The sequence below is a fragment of the Diorhabda sublineata genome, chromosome 2 (genome assembly GCF_026230105.1).
Source record: "Diorhabda sublineata isolate icDioSubl1.1 chromosome 2, icDioSubl1.1, whole genome shotgun sequence".
Lineage (NCBI taxonomy): Eukaryota > Metazoa > Arthropoda > Insecta > Coleoptera > Chrysomelidae > Diorhabda > Diorhabda sublineata.
Genome location: NC_079475.1, coordinates 22,639,631 through 22,655,893, shown reverse-complemented (window position 1 = coordinate 22,655,893; position 16,263 = coordinate 22,639,631). Strand labels below are relative to the sequence as shown.

The 16,263-nt window shown below is 29.3% G+C and overlaps 2 protein-coding genes across 2 annotated transcripts; both read left to right on the top strand.

Moving 5' to 3' along the window:
* The first annotated feature begins 108 nt into the window (after nt 1–108).
* Nucleotides 109–5,585, top strand: LOC130440857 (mitochondrial import inner membrane translocase subunit Tim23). The gene is made up of 5 exons (XM_056774230.1): nt 109–291; nt 348–588; nt 640–809; nt 2,436–2,547; nt 5,127–5,585. Exons 1-5 carry the CDS (start codon nt 225–227, stop codon nt 5,134–5,136), a joined length of 600 nt encoding a protein of 199 aa, XP_056630208.1. The 5' UTR covers nt 109–224; the 3' UTR covers nt 5,137–5,585.
* A 6,667-nt stretch (nt 5,586–12,252) lies between these two features.
* LOC130440720 (uncharacterized) lies at nt 12,253–16,259 on the top strand. Its single transcript, XM_056774018.1, has 6 exons — nt 12,253–12,526; nt 12,758–12,823; nt 13,294–13,371; nt 13,481–13,564; nt 13,912–14,057; nt 15,120–16,259. The coding sequence occupies exons 1-6, from the start codon at nt 12,460–12,462 to the stop codon at nt 16,002–16,004; spliced, it is 1,326 nt and encodes a 441-aa protein (XP_056629996.1). The 5' UTR covers nt 12,253–12,459; the 3' UTR covers nt 16,005–16,259.
* Nucleotides 16,260–16,263: the final 4 nt, after the last annotated feature.

The following is a 16,263-nucleotide window of genomic DNA, read 5'->3' as shown; positions in this document are numbered from 1 at the left end:
TCAAGTTGGATAATAACGCAATGCTGGAGAATCAAACCAAGATCTATGTGCATCTCTGTTTATTATACTCTTTTGGAATTATCCATCCTTTTTAAACCTGGTGATTGACAAATTCATCTGAAAAAGTCTTTTTGAACTATCGGAGATTTATAGAGGTTTCTTATTTTGGCTTTTACAAAAAGAAATCTTGAAAAATTAAATTATAATCAATTTAAATTCACATTATGTCTTCCTTAAACGACAGCAACGATGTTTATTCTTCAACTTATCCAAATACATCAGGATTTCAAGGTAATAATATTCTTCCAATATTTCTTAACCTAACTTATTGTTACATAAATTTTAAGGAACAGTTAGACCATTTTCTTCGCCGTATTTAAATTTCGATCCCGGATATATTCCTCAAACGCAACCAGAATTTATATTTCTGGATGGAGCTAGTAAACAAAGAGGTCGGTTCGAGCTTGCTTTTGGTCAAATTGGCGGATCGTGTATGATAGGAGCTGCATTAGGTGGTGCCTCTGGTTTCTATAATGGATTAAAAGCTACTACATTAGCAGGTCAGACTGGTAAACTTAGACGAACACAGTAAGTAATTTCAAGCCATCCTAACTAGTTTTATCACAAATATTATTTTAGATTATTGAATCATATTATGAAAAAAGGAGGGGCTACTGCAAATACATTTGGATCAGTAGCTGTAATATATTCTGCTTTTGGAGTGATTCTATCATGGGCTAGAGGGAATGATGACGACCTTAACACAGTTGTAGCAGCTACCGCAACAGGATGTCTCTATAAATCAACGGGCAAGTATTTGCTTTTGTTTCTTCAAAGGCTCTATAACAATTTTAAATTATTGAAATTCATATTATCCATTCTTTTGTATTTCTTGATACTCAGATATCACAGATATACTGAAAGCTAAGAGCACCAGAGTCAGACAATGTACCTACGGCTGACATTTTCTAGTTTGATTATCAGAATCAAGAAAAGTATCATTGTCTCCATCTATCTGTTACTAGATAAATTAGAAATAGGATCCCCTTCATGTATTTACCATATTAAACAACTGACTTTCTGCCATTTAGTGGAGTAAACAACACATGTTTGGGTTGATGTCAGGTAAATTATGATATTTCTGTGAATTCTACTAAGATTTTGCTATAGTAAATACTCTTGAATGCAGACTCTTAAAATTCAAATTGAGAGTATATACTTGATATTTTGAGTTTTCTGTTACTTTATGGTGATAACCATTTAAAAGCGAGGCTTTTTTTTAATGATGGGTACACATATTTTTGATTTGTATCAATGGTTGTCATGTTATGCTGACTATAGGTAAACTGAAGAATATGTTGTATCACAAAGTATATGAAAATAAATTAGGGTAAAAATATGAACAGCTTTGTTTAATTTCATATGTCTAAGATTAGCATGGAGCAAAGAGCAAATGTCTTCAGCTCTGTCTGCCTGTGGAAATGGTATACCTCTAGCAACTGCTACAAAACAGTTTTAAGGTACCAAGAACCACCCTGTGAGGAGAATTTCATGGATAATATGAATGGAAAAATCAGACCTACCCCAATGTTTCCTCCATTTTCAATTTATGGCAAAGATTAATTTACTATTGTGTGCTAGGAAACTAGCTGCTGAGTTGAAAATCGATATTGATGCAAAAAATTACAAAATCAGATGTAAATGGTTTCATGTGTCACCATCCAAATTTATCCCAGTGTATTAGCCAAAATTTTTTGAAAAATAATTTTTACTCAAGTACTTACTAAAATCTGCATTTTTCAGATACTGATAATGATGTTTTTTGTATCTTTTATTTAAATAATCAGAATTATACTGTTTTTCAACATTTCATTTATTTCAATTTTGTTATTAGTTTAGCAGTATTAACAGACTGTCTACTACTGGTACTGGTGATGTCTGACCTTGGTCATGCCATGTTTGGTATAGGACGATTTGCACTATTAAATAAAAAAATGCATCTGCATTTTGAAAATGTTTTTTGTTTTTGAAATAATATCCTCACTAAAGTGTCTGCCACTGGTGCTCTTACCTTATGTACTTGTTCTCTGTTATTTGCGCATTTATTCTGTTCTGTGTGTGTATAGGGTTTATAAAATTGTAATCTCATCTTTCCAAATTTGTCCATTTTCTTTATGACATTTCACATCTATCCCAAATTTAATGCCATATCTTTAGCTTCATAATGTAATTTATTTCACTTTTTTTGCTAATTATTACTGTTCTTGGTCTCGAACTTGAACTGGTCCAGCATAATGTTATTAAATTTTTGTATATTTGATTTATTTTCTGGGATGTTTCTAATTGCCTGATATTGCACTGATTTTTTATCCATGAATCTTGTTTTTTTTACCAGTTTTTCCTTTTATGATATTGAAAATATACATTTTTTTTAGCGGGACTCAAAAAATGTGGTTTAGGAGGAGCAATAGGATTTGGATTATCAACAGCATATGCTCTTTGGAACAATAGAGAAAAATTAGCAGGATTACGTCAATTCAATCCAGCGTAAGATTTAGTTTTAAAATACATAAGGATGTATAGGATAATTATGGAAGTAATATTCTTCTTACAAAACATGCTTTCATAAAACTAGTCAGTCAAAAATCATTAGTTTTTGGTATAATTGTGAGTTCATAATTATGAAGATTTTTTTCTTAAATAAATATTCTCAAAATTTATTCAATTCTTTTAGGTATTTCGAGAATGATTAGGATAAACAATTATACAGTTTTAATAAATATATAGCGTAATATATGTTTGCTCAATTGTTTTTCATTCGTTTGTTTGATTTCTTCTTCTACTCTTCTTACTTTTTTACTTTTTCAAGAGTTGGAAACGGGCCCCTCTTCCATTATGATCTGTCTATAATCTTTCCAATCTCAATGCTTTTTTTCCTCCTTTATCTTTTTTCTTTTATTTGATCTATCCATTATTTTTTTTTGTTAATATATGTCTTTATTCTTAATATATGTATACCCAATTCACCTATTATTTATTTTTCATATTATTGATTCTTATTTTATTACTTTACTAATGTTTTCTTTCATTATTTTGTCCCTCTATTGTTCACAGGTATTTCAATTCCATTATGTTTATTTTTGTATCTCCTAATTTTCACTACATATTTTGATAATGTTAAAGGATTATATATTTCCATTTTTGCATCTATGTCTATTTTAGTGATTATGCATCAAATTTCAATGTTCTATTAACAAGATATTCATAAGTAGTTACTATTTCTTAAGTACTGTCCTTATATTTTATTTTTTATTGTTTTGAAGATCAAAATTTTTCATTATTGATGATGCACCACATAATTTAAGGCTTATAATCAATTTATAAGAATTTAGATTAACTTCAGTAAATTAGATCTTTTTGATAAATATGATTTATTTAGTTTTGTATTGAAGAATGCAGCTAGGAAAATCTACACATTTGTTTGTTTTTAAGGCTGTTTGTTTTTATTTAGCTGAAACAAAAAATAAGGAACAGAAAGTGTTGATGTGTTTATTTTATATAATTTCAACCTTACACCAAATCTTTATTTTGTGTATTTTTAGCTGTGATTGTTTTTGTTTAATCTCTATTCCATAATGTGACATTGTTTTTTTATATAATTTATATATATCTAAGAATTATAGAAATAAATATTTGAATTTATCAATTTTTGACTAACAACTCTTATTATAGAAAATCAAGTGAATAACTAAAATTGTTTCAAAAACCTGACGAATGTATACATTCAATGTGCATGTATTTTGTGCCTGTGTCTTTTGATTATTTGTTAGGTAATATTAGAGATGGCACTGAAATTCCCATTACAATCATTTCCTAAATCGTGTAATGAATTAAAGGAAATTTAATGTTTTTTTTGTTACATTATTGAGATTCCAATTAAGTGCTCCATTGCAGCCCTGGAAGTTATTGGAAGGAACTGGGAAAGTTTTAGGAAAATATGAGGAGTGGTAGTAATAGTTTAATTGCAAATATTATCACTTCCTGAAATGATACCAGATATATAGGAAAGGTATAAAGTACTGATACTTATATATGAAATTCTCTTCCACTGTATCAAACTATCTAGACCACTAGACAAAGACAGATTGTCCTAATGATTTTACTGTAGAATAATGAAATGTATTATATCATCAGCTGATCAATATGTGTAAGTGGCGTTTTTAAAACGCCCTCATTCTCAAAAACCCTATTTTAAATTAAACAGTAGAAACTAAAACAAACTAAAATTTGCTTGTGGTTGTTGAAATATCTGGATTATTTTTTTCGAGAATTGACAAAAAACAAATGTTAAAGTATTAACAAATAATAATTTAGTCATTTATGTAGAATCAGTTTGAAGATTGAAAGAGTCTCTAAAATTTTCCCTCTACAATATCTGGATAGACCAAAGGATACTTGTGATACCATAATCCAGGTCATTGTTTTGTTGACAGTTCAACATTGGCCAATTGATTGTATTTTACCAAGTTTTATTTGTATGTGAACTGTAAACATAAACTCTTTTATTTTTCAGCTTATAAACCATTTGGTGTTGAGAATAGGGGTTGACCATGATCTAAGATATAAAATATTTTGGCAACAATTTTGAGCAGCTCGTATAATTTTTTGGATTAATTTCCAAATATTTAGGAAGCTTATGGAGCCCTAATCAAGCAAATTGTAGCAATTTTTCACTTGATTCTAAAAGTTCAATTTTATTTGTGAGAGGCTGCATATTCCAAAATGCTTTAAAAAGTGAAATAAAAGAAAGTTGGTATCTTAGACACGTTACGTTCCTTATGTTGAAATTAATTATAGATTAAATCAAAAAACCAGGACGAAAAACATTAAACAAAGCTTTGATCATCATATTACCAGTAGTTTCCAATATACATGTGAACTTAGCTTATTGTTGCATACCCTGTACACAGTCATTACAAATTCATTTCAATGTCAAAGGATGAATCTATTGATCCATTTACTATTGGCTTCTAAGTAATAATGAGAATAATTGTTAATTCAAGTTATTCACTAGGATTTTCTATTAAGATTGTCGTTAGTTGATTTAAGTTTTTTTATTTTGACAGGCAAAGGTAAAGCAGTAAAATGGATATCAACGAAGTTCCCGAATTCCCATTATTTATTAAAAAAATGTACAAATTTCCAGAATAATTATTTCCGCTGTATATATATATATATATATATATATTGGAATAGAATGTCCTCTCTATAAAATGTAGAAATATATTTTAATACATTATGATCACTTTGTACTAATTAATGTTCATGTATAGATGATCAAAGTTCGGCTAATTTCTTTTTCCAAATAAATTTTTGTGGACTCTAGTTACTATCAAACATAAATTTTAGTCTACTTCGTTTCGATAAAATTGATCGCAGAAAATTTTGTTGAATTGAATTTTGCTTTATTTGTATTGGAGAGAGTATTTTTCAACATTATTATTATCATTTAGTTGAAATTATTTTCCATTTTCTACAGTCAAGAATGCTATATGAGATCAGAATAAAAACTTTTCTGATTATCACATTAGTTTGATTATTAATTCATTTTTGTAAAAATTATTGGATTAACAAATTCCATTTTTAAATTTTGATATAATTTTATTTTCAAAATTAACAGAATTATTATCAATAAATTTAAAACATAATGAGAAAAAAACTTTTACCAAAGAAAACTAATATTTAGATTAGATTACAATAATGAATTCTTTAAATTCCTTGTTAAATAGACATCGTCCTAGTATTAAGTCCTTTCTCATTTCTTTATAAGAAAATTTGCATATTGGTATATTATATATTACATCAAAGAAATCAGTAAACTTAATGTATAGTTCAAGAACGAACATTCAACCTTGTTAGTATAATAGGTATAAAAAAATTTTATTGTTCCATTTAGATTACTAAAGTTTGCATGTCTTTTGCTTTAATCAGCCAAATGGTAAGTTAAGTCAAACATATAACTGACAAAAATTGTAGGTCATTCAATTTTCCGTGAAAACTTTTCTTCCCTAAGAATCATAGGTTTGGAGATACAAATATTTAAAATGTTTAATAATTTTCCCTACATTCACTGATCTATTGTGATCCTGACTATAAATTGGGCAAAAATAGGGTAATTTTCAGAAAATATCGAAAAATCCCTTAAACTCTAGCTATATTTTCAAAAAGTATTTAATAATAAAATTGAATTTTCGTTACATTACCAAGGTATCTGTCTTGTTTTTGCGTGTAGAAAAAATTATAGTCTAAAAAATACATGATGTACTCCAGAATTCAACCAATTAACTCACTTTTATTAAAAATCTTACAATATAATATATATAAAGCAAAAAGCTTCAATTACTATCACACCGTTTCTCGTAATTCTTTGAAAATGAACTAGACAAAGTACCTTCACATTAATCATTTAAGGTGCATTCCACAAAGCACCACGACCACGATATTTCCCTTTCCACTTAGTCCAGAGCATTATAATCGTAAACCCAAATAGAATGGATTACGAGACGTTATGAGTGTTGAGATAAATATTAAGAATGGCAAAATAGAAAAAATAAAGCGAAAGCCCTAAGAGGTTATGTTATAATTTGTAAGTTACTGAATATTTTAGTGGAGTGCTTAACTGATTTACATTAAAGTAAAATCAGAATATCTTCTACGGCAATACTAAAATATTTGGTCGTGCATTACAAGAATACTTCAAAAAAACTTATTAGATCCCATACCGCATCAAATAATGAAATATATTCTCATAACACTTATGAGTTCAATAACAGCAGCCAAAGTAGCCACTTTTTTGAAAATATACCTGTCAAAACTAACAAGACACAGAAAACAAAAGTCTTGACACAGAACGTTCGACATCTCGATCGTTACCGGTAAGTGTAACAGTAGCCACAAAACACCCAAAGGTATTCTCCATTTATGTAATTATATATATATATATATATATATATATATATATATTACATATATGGTATGCTCATATATTTGCTGAATTTAACTGTCTATATACCTGTCATTCAAGTTTGATGATTTATTTCCAAATAAGACTGATATTCTGGTTTGTGACTAGATTTTGAACTTCTAATTGTTGGCTATAATGCTCAAAGAGAAGACGTACATTTGTCTTCTATTTTTAACCTCTCTATATTTTTAGAAGAAAAGTTTTGGTTTTATTGTTAGATGGAAAAATTATATACATAATTTTTTTCATTAGTATAAGTAAATCATGCACGACGAAAATAAAAGTAAAATGAACAATTTACGACCTCATCAAAATGAACTACATCAATTGGGAGAGTTAGCTGGAGTTTATATGGATTCCAAAGTATTTAGGTGAATTAAATGTTTGAATAAGTAAAATTACTCAAATATCCTTGTAGTTATTATTTCTAATTTTATACTATATTCCTTAAAATATACATATAAATATTAAGCAAGGACTGTTTCAGATTACTTGTGGAATTATTGAACATGGGATATGATCCAGATACAATTTACAATCTATTGAGAATTATCAAAAGATCGAAAACTTCAAAGTCTAGATCATCAACAATTTCTCAAAAAACGAAAAGCTAGATAATTTAACTATTATTGAGCATATTTTTACTTATTTAAATAAAAATTTATGTTCTCTTTTTGAAAGATTTTACTATTTATCAATTTACAATTTTTTGTAATGGAATACTTTTTATATTAATAGAATGAATCATAACTATTGTTGCTACTATGTTGTATGTTAAATGTTAAAAAGGTGTGAAAAAAAAAACAAAACCCAGACTGGAATTGAATTCAATATCTGGTAACACAGCATTAAAGTATAAATTAAGGTTGGTTTATGCAGACAAAATTAAAAATCCACATTAAACTAACACAAATTTAATCACTATTTGAATGACACTGAAATGGTACATGTAGATCATGCAGGAAATTAAGAGAAAATTAAACTTACAGTTAACCAAATTTTAACTTTTAACTAACAAAGAGAGGAGGAGTCATATGGAGACGATAAAATAATAATAATGTAAATGCTGACAGAACATTTCCCCCATTATTTGCATACATTTTTTTATATTATCAGCAGACATATGTTAACACAATAAATATCATTTTTCATTATACTTTATTCAGCATTCTTATTTCCTTTTTATTAGTTAAGTAATTCTAGAAGGAAGCAGTCTTTGTTCAAATCATCAAATTAAGAATCGTTAAGTATAAAATAAAATGTTAAAAAAAGTAAATTTTCACTTAGGTAATTCAACTCTGGTATATCAAACGAGCCGCGCACATTCGTTAATTTTAGAATTCCATTAGAACAGTGTAAATGCTCCGAGCATTCAAACTACAGGTTCGAAGATTTATTTTTTTATGTGTACAGAACTAAATAAGAATATTTAGTAGTATTTTAAATGATAAAATTATAAAAACCGATTTTTTGTAAAAAAAACAATATAATATATGTATGTAGCTATATAAAGAAAGCATCTGGCATCAGTGATTTATGATTCATTAATCACTGCCGTGATTAATGGGTGTTATTGGTCGAGCAAGCAGACGTATAATGGGCACATTATATAACAGTATGGATAAATAAAATCAAAAGCGAATATTGTGTGTATGAATTAAACGACAAATAATAATTTAATTTGAGATCTCTTTCTCATTATCTAATCTTTTACATTCGGAAAGAGGTTGAAATCGCAGCTGAAAAACCCAAGGTAAAAGCGCGACGAAACTCTTCAAGAGTACGAAGACATTACCCGATTTGATTATTCTTAACACCCGAGAACATAATAGAAATTCAGGCATTCATTGATGGCTTGCGCTACCATGACATGCAGAAGGCGCTTCGTTTACCCCATTCGAAAACTTTAGTAGATGCCCTGATTGCTTCTCTTGAATATAATGCAGCCACAAAGGAATACAATCATACAATAAGAAGGTGACGAGAATAAATTGAACCAGATCGTGAATTTGTTGAAAGGTACGGTTAACAAGAGGCCGAGAAAGAGCAAATGTCGGAATTGTGATAAACCAGGACATGCACGCAGATTGTGTAAGCGTCTCTGGACTTCCGCAACAACAAAGTCCAGTCAGAGAGGAAACTAGAACGAGTCACCTACAAGGAAGCAGCACCTATCCATGACTGTAACCTTGTCTCCTACTACAGTTTTCACCAAAAGCCAACAACCTGTCGGGGTGGTCGTACCCAGCAGACTGTGCCGAATCTAAGGAAGCCACAATTTCAAGAACTACAGTGTTCAACGAAAAATAGTCACCCACGAGGATCAATGAAGATCTGGGAATGGTCCTCGCCTAAAAATTATTTGGCGATGGAAGAAAGGAAATCAGCAATCTACCCGGCAAGAAGTGTCAAGATTTTCACTGGCACTAAAAGCATATTGGGCTCAATGGGACTCCCTTTTGTTAGAAGAAGGCTAGTAATTGCAAGAACGATAGTAGTCGTGGTACTCAAGAAATTACACGACAGTCCATCGGGAGGTCTTCTGGATGTACCACATTGTAAGAGAGAGGCACCCATGAAACAGTATAATAATCTTATCCCCCCTCTCAATCGGTGAGTTCCCGTTTTCGGATCTTCGGCCATTTAATTTTTAAAATGAAAGCTATAAATTTCTTATGTTTTACAATGTTATTTTTCCTTCACGATAAAAAAAATAAATACACTTATTGAAACGTCATCCTTTATCTGAAGAAACTTCGGTAATTATCTAAATTAGGTTACATCCCTCCGATTTCGATTTTAGTATATTATACAGTGCTTTTCAGATAAAAGTATCCACCTTTAATAACTTTTGTAATACTGGTATTTAGAAAAAATCCAAAAACACGTCAATTTATGTTGGAAAGGGCAAACATTATGGCTTATTTAAACTTACCTCTTTGAGCTGATTTCAAAAATGTATAATACTTGTAAGTTAAAGTGGTTAGTTTATGAGATAAACAATTTTCCTTTTAAGAGCACAAATTTTACTTATTATTTACTTTCACCTTATTTGCCTGTACTAAAATGGGTTGTACAACAGTTCAAACTCTTTAATCTTTTTAACTTTGCTATTTATTATGAAGTTACAATAAGTGTTCAAAATGAGTACCATTCACTTCCATACAATGGTATAATCTATTTTGAAATGCCTCTCTGACATTGCTTAATACGGCTGGATTTAATTGTCGACATTCATTTTCTATCCTCTCTCGTAAATCATCCAGAGATTCTGGTTGGGTAGCATAAACTTTTGTTTTTAAATACCCCCATAAAAAGAAGTCTAGGGGTGTTAAATCCGGTGACCTAGGTGGCCACTCCATCATCTGCCCCCTTCTACCTATCCAACGAGCGGGGAATGTTTCGTTTAAAAATTGTCGGACAGGCATAGCATAGTGTGGGGGAGCTCCGTCTTGTTGAAATACCAGTAAATCTTCGGAAAGGTTATCATCATTTTCTATTATTGTTGTAATACGTGGGTCAACCCCTTCCCTGAGTAACTCAAGATATGATTCATCATTTAAATTTCCGTTGATGAAGAAAGGTCCGACAATGTGGTCACCTAGGATACCACACCAAACGTTTAACTTTTGGGGATGTTGTGTATGGAATTCACGCATAATATGTGGATCACTTTCAGCCCAATATCTACAATTATGCATACTTACTAAGCCATTTAATGACCATGAGCATTCATCAGAAAAGCAAATATTGTTTAACAATTGTGGATTGTTATTGATAATTTGCGTCATTGATTCGCAAAACTCTAGACGACGATCAAAATCATCTTCATTCAACTCGTGCACCAACTTAACTTTGTATGGGTGGTACTTGAATTTATGTAGAACTCGGAAAACTGTAGAAGATGAAACACCGATCGCTCTACTTATTGTTGACAACGATTGGGGTTGTTGAGCCTCTAAGCTGACTTGCCCTAAAATTGCCACTTGGATTGCTTCGTTATTTACTAGTCCCTCTCGCTTATGCACTTTATTACAAACAGACCTTGTTGTGGTAAATTTCTCCATCAGTTGAATTACATACTTATGAGTTGCATGTCTTCCGTCATGTAATTCGTTAAATATTCTAGCAGCAGCTCTTGCACAATTATTATTTTGGTAGTATAAACCTACAATTTCAATTCTTTCTTGCAAAGAGTAAACCATTTCAGAGAAACAAAATAAATAATGTATCAAATTACACTATCAATAGTGACTACAAAATCTAGTTGACAATGTCAAACTTTGATAAAAAGTAGAGTTTTTTGTTGTTTGGATTTTTTAAGTAGAATAAATAGCACAGTTAAAAAGATTAGAGAGTTTGAACTGTTGTACAACCCATTTTAGTACAGGCAAATAAGGTGAAAGTAAATAATAAGTAAAATTTGTGCTCTTAAAAGAAAAATTGTTTATCTCATAAACTAACCACTTTAACCTACAAGTATTATACATTTTTGAAATCAGCTCAAAGAGGAGTATCCAAATTTTACATAAAAAATATGACAAGTAATTTAAAAAAATAAAGGGGATGCTGCTAGGGGTGAGGGGGTGGCTTTTCCAGTAAGTTTAAATAAGCCATAATGCTTGCCCCTTCCAACATAAATTGACGTGTTTTTGGATTTTTTCTAAATACCAGTATTACAAAAGTTATTAAAGGTGGATACTTTTATCTGAAAAGCACTGTATATATATATATATATATATATATATATATATATATATATATATATATATTAAATAATTAGACCTTTAGATATATTAATGCATCTAAAGTCGAAATGTCATGTCAAAATTTATCTTTCTTTTAAATATTATCAAAAATTTTAAAACAGAAGAGACCTAAAGTCAAGAACATTTAGATGCATTTAAATATATATACCTATTACATATATGCGGTACATTCTACTAAGCGTTCACGGCGCCTGAAATATTCTTTTGGGCGTTCCACATAGCGACTATGATCGTTCTGATCCCTGCGGGAACGTCAAAATGTGGGTCGAGCGTTTATCTTTTATCTATGGCTCGAGCGCTAAAAGGATTAGTGGAATTTTCAAAACTCAAGCAGATTGCAATCATGAGAATATTACTCATTATTTGATGCGGTATGGTATATAAGTATTTTTGAAGCATCTATGGACTTTTTGTATGGTTGTGTTTAGCAATTTATATCTATTCTATTGATTATTAAGTGGACTTGTTTTGTAAACAATCCTAAAATTAAAATATATCCTCAACCGTTTTGTTTGAATGGAAGATTTTCATCATTCATCAGGTGGATAGATAGTATATCGGAATCTCAATAAAAAAGAAGAAGTAAATCCGTTTAATTTGACAAAATTGTGATTATGATTTTAAAAATTCTATTTGTTATAGTAAAAAGTTTATTTTATTAACAAAATGGATAATCACAAGAAGACTAAGGGGTCGAAGGTTAAAGGATTTCAATTTCCTGAAAATATGATTGGTATATTGAACATATTGTTATTCTGTTTTTCTCAATAGTTCATTTAATAGTTTCTAAGAAAAATGGAGAAATAATTATCAAAATGAAACTTAAATAATGAGAACTAGGAAATTTCTTATTACATACATATCATAAACTTTTATTTATTAACGACCATTAAAACTAGCTACAATGTTGGCCGGAAATTGTTCTAACTACTTAATATTGAAAAATATAATTTTTTCTTTTTAGAATTTGATCCAGTCTCCGGTAAATATATTGCACTCCCATTTCCTAAAAGTCAAGATATACAGAAAGGTAAATTGCCTCAAATGAATTTTATAGATACATCTTTTTTTAATTCCAATATTTTGTATGCAATATGTACATATAAAGTGTATTAGTTTTACTTTTAGCTAAAATTCTTGTCAAGAATTACAATTATTTCAATCATAGTTCAGACAAAAGTTAATTTTGTTTCTTGATGGGTTGAAAAAAAGTTTTAGATTCATTCATTACAATGATGGGGAAGTAAGCAGTGGAAATCTTCATTCACTTTCCTTAATAAGTTATTGACTGAGAATTTCATCAAATGTTATTGTTTAAATACATGCTGAATTTTTAGCCTGCTGATGTATTGTTTTGTCTTAGTCTACCTATAAAATACATACACTTTACCTTGTACATGTTGAAGTCTTTCTTTAATATTGCTAGACTTAATTGTAAAGATTGGTTTTGCTTTCAATAAATTATGATTATATCATCATTTGTTTTTCATAATTTTTTAGAAGACATAAAAGTTGCCAACATCCAATCAAAAACTAAATCACCACTGAAACCATTAGATTTTAAAAACTTATTTCCAGGTAAATATTTACTTTTTAATATGTACATCCATTTTTGTATATTTAAATGGTTTTACTAATATTTTTTATTTAGGAAGATAACAATAATTGGATCTTCATTATTTTTTAGATGACTCAAAAATGTCTAGCAAATCAAACCAACCACAAAATAAACGCCGTTTAGAACCATTGAATTTGAATGATCTACATTCAGGTAAAAATTTAAATTAATATTTTCCACTAATGGATATATCAAACACCATTGCACTAAATTCTAGAATTATTATTCTCATTTACTCATATTTAACAGTGATACATAATTGTTACACTGATGAAGTACCTAGGCTTATAAAACTACATACTTCAGCCTAAAAATTCACAACTAGAAATATAATTGATATAAATAGGTATTTCAAGGAGAATTTTACTTTAGAATTCAACAGCTAGACGTTTAGGTTTAAAAGTGCTGAGATAATTTTATGATTTATTTTGGATCAGACTTGCAATAAAAAATTAATATTTGAAGTACATTTAATATTTAGATGAAACAAACGTTTTTAGGTACTAAAGAAATGCCAACTAAAATAAGAAAAATTGATAAGACTCCACATTCAGCTAGAAGATTGTTTCCATTAAAAAAACAGCAAAATCCAAGAACATCCTCCAATAGGTACAGTACTTCTGGGATATCTACCTTATCAAATAAAGTATGTAATTCAGTAATATGTAAACTTTAACAATTGAAATCATTTTTATTTGTGATTTCTCCAGAACATAGGGTTTTTAGCATGTTCTATGTTAAAATCAATTTCAATCCTTTATCTATTCCTCTGTAAGCAAGAGATGATTTAGCAGATTTCCAGAGAGTTAGTGTGATATCTCATGTAGGAAAGTTTGATTTGTATATAAGTTATAATATGATGATAGTGTATTGTAATGTTTTTCTTATTTATTTAAACTATTTTTATTTGTGGAGTGAATTTATACACACAGTGTTTCTTACTTACTTTATTTGTGATACACTAAACACAAAACTACTTGCTTTTTATTTAAATTTTCCACAAGTCTTAACTATTCACTAACTTTCACTATTTAATAAATTCAAAGTTTACTTTTTAATATTTTGATACGTTCACTATGACATCTAATTATTTACTGATTTCCTCGCTGATAAACAAGCGCCTATTTATACAAAACAGATTTCTCTATAATTCGGATCTAGATTGTAAAGAAATAAAAGAGCCTTCTATTATATAAAACGCAATGGCATAAAGTAAATAAGTTATAAAAAATGAGGACAGCATCTGCCAAACTTTAGATTTTATCAATATAATACAACAAAACCGGCCTCACGATATACGACTGTAGGCGAGTTGATAACAGTATTTTCTTCACATTTTCTTAATGTGCAGTGCAATCGGCTTGATGTTGATTTCTTTGAAACAGAAGGATATGAATAATAGATTATTCCATCTCAAGTTTTAAAGTGAAATAGTAAGTTTATTTTCAGACATATCATTACCGAGGTTATGCAATAAAATTGGTTAAGTTTTGCGGAACTCCTTGATGCTTGGAGAATTTATTAGGAAATTGTTCCATTGTTTATAACTTAACATCTGCTTTTCATTAGTGTTAATCTTTGAAATAATGATCAGAATGGTTTTCAAGCTAAAATTTTTCTTGTAACATAATGGATTAGGAAATTTAATTATTCTTATTATTGTTCATTAAACAAGGCTGATTACTTTTCTATTTCATGTTTGTTTCAGAGAAAATCAACTGCAGGGTCAACCAAATCATCACCTTTATTAAATATGGAAGAAGTTGAACAAAAATTATTGAAGAGCACTACTTCTTTCAAGGGATATCAATTCAGATCACCAGAGTTGTCCAAAGTTAGACTTACTAAACTGACTAATTCTCATGGTAAATCGGAAATACTGGAAATCCCCGAAATTATAGTAGAAGAATGTGAAACATTTATGGAAGAAATTGATAACAAGGTTATGGAAGAAGAAAACGAACCAAAAACACCAGATTCTACTCAAGAATTTCGTAACCTAGAACAGCTTTGTCAAGATTCTCCTATTACAACTGTGTGTAATTTAATGCAAGATACTGTGCTAAACAGTGATAAAAATACAAAATCAGTTTCTGATGCCGATTTAGAATTGAAAAGAAAAATTGAAAAATTCATTAAAGAGGAAGAAATTAGACATAAAAAATTTTTAAAAGACGAAGAAATTAGACATAAGAATTTTTTACAAGATGAAGAAATTAGACATCAACGAACTACATCTATGTTGAATACAGTTCTTGAAGAGCTTACCAAAATTGAAATAAATTGCAAAGAAAATCAATCTTTAAAAATCAACCGAAGATCTGAACGGCTACTAAAAAAGAGTCCTTTAATAAAATCAAAACTTTTAACGTCTCCAGTTGTACCTAATAGTGATTTGCGCAAATCTACATTGAAAAAAAATTTGGTAGCTAAAAGCCTTGATTATAAAGTATGTAGTCCACGAGTCCAAAAAGCCATGAGTTTGTATAATTCACTTACTATTTTCCAAACACCAAAATCTGATAGAAAGAACTTAAGTGCAAGACTTCAAAATCAGTGCCTTCTTTTACAAGATACTCCCGTACATAAGTGATATTTAGTCGACGCATCATATTGAAGTAGACCAAAAAGCAGATGTATTGTGTTTTATACTAAGAATATTTTTTACATTAAATGTTATACTCGTTTTGCGTTAAATATTTTCACTGTATAATTAAAACCACATCCTTATTTCCTCTATCACCACTACAAAAAATTAATATGTAGTCAAATTCTTGTACCAAATAATGTATTAATCAATTGTCTTTCTATTCAAGAAAATTTACTTTTATTAAAAGCTGGATTGAAACAAC

Excerpts from the sequence above, each read along its gene's own strand:
- LOC130440857 (XM_056774230.1), top strand. The coding sequence starts at position 225 with ATGTCTTCCTTAAACGACAGCAACGATGTTTATTCTTCAACTTATCCA. Across the intron at positions 292-347 it reads AAATACATCAGGATTTCAAG|GAACAGTTAGACCATTTTCT; the intron begins GTAATAATATTC and ends ATAAATTTTAAG. Across the intron at positions 810-2,435 it reads ATGTCTCTATAAATCAACGG|CGGGACTCAAAAAATGTGGT; the intron begins GCAAGTATTTGC and ends CATTTTTTTTAG.
- LOC130440720 (XM_056774018.1), top strand. The coding sequence starts at position 12,460 with ATGGATAATCACAAGAAGACTAAGGGGTCGAAGGTTAAAGGATTTCAA. Across the intron at positions 13,565-13,911 it reads TTTGAATGATCTACATTCAG|GTACTAAAGAAATGCCAACT; the intron begins GTAAAAATTTAA and ends AAACGTTTTTAG. Across the intron at positions 14,058-15,119 it reads TATCTACCTTATCAAATAAA|AGAAAATCAACTGCAGGGTC; the intron begins GTATGTAATTCA and ends TGTTTGTTTCAG.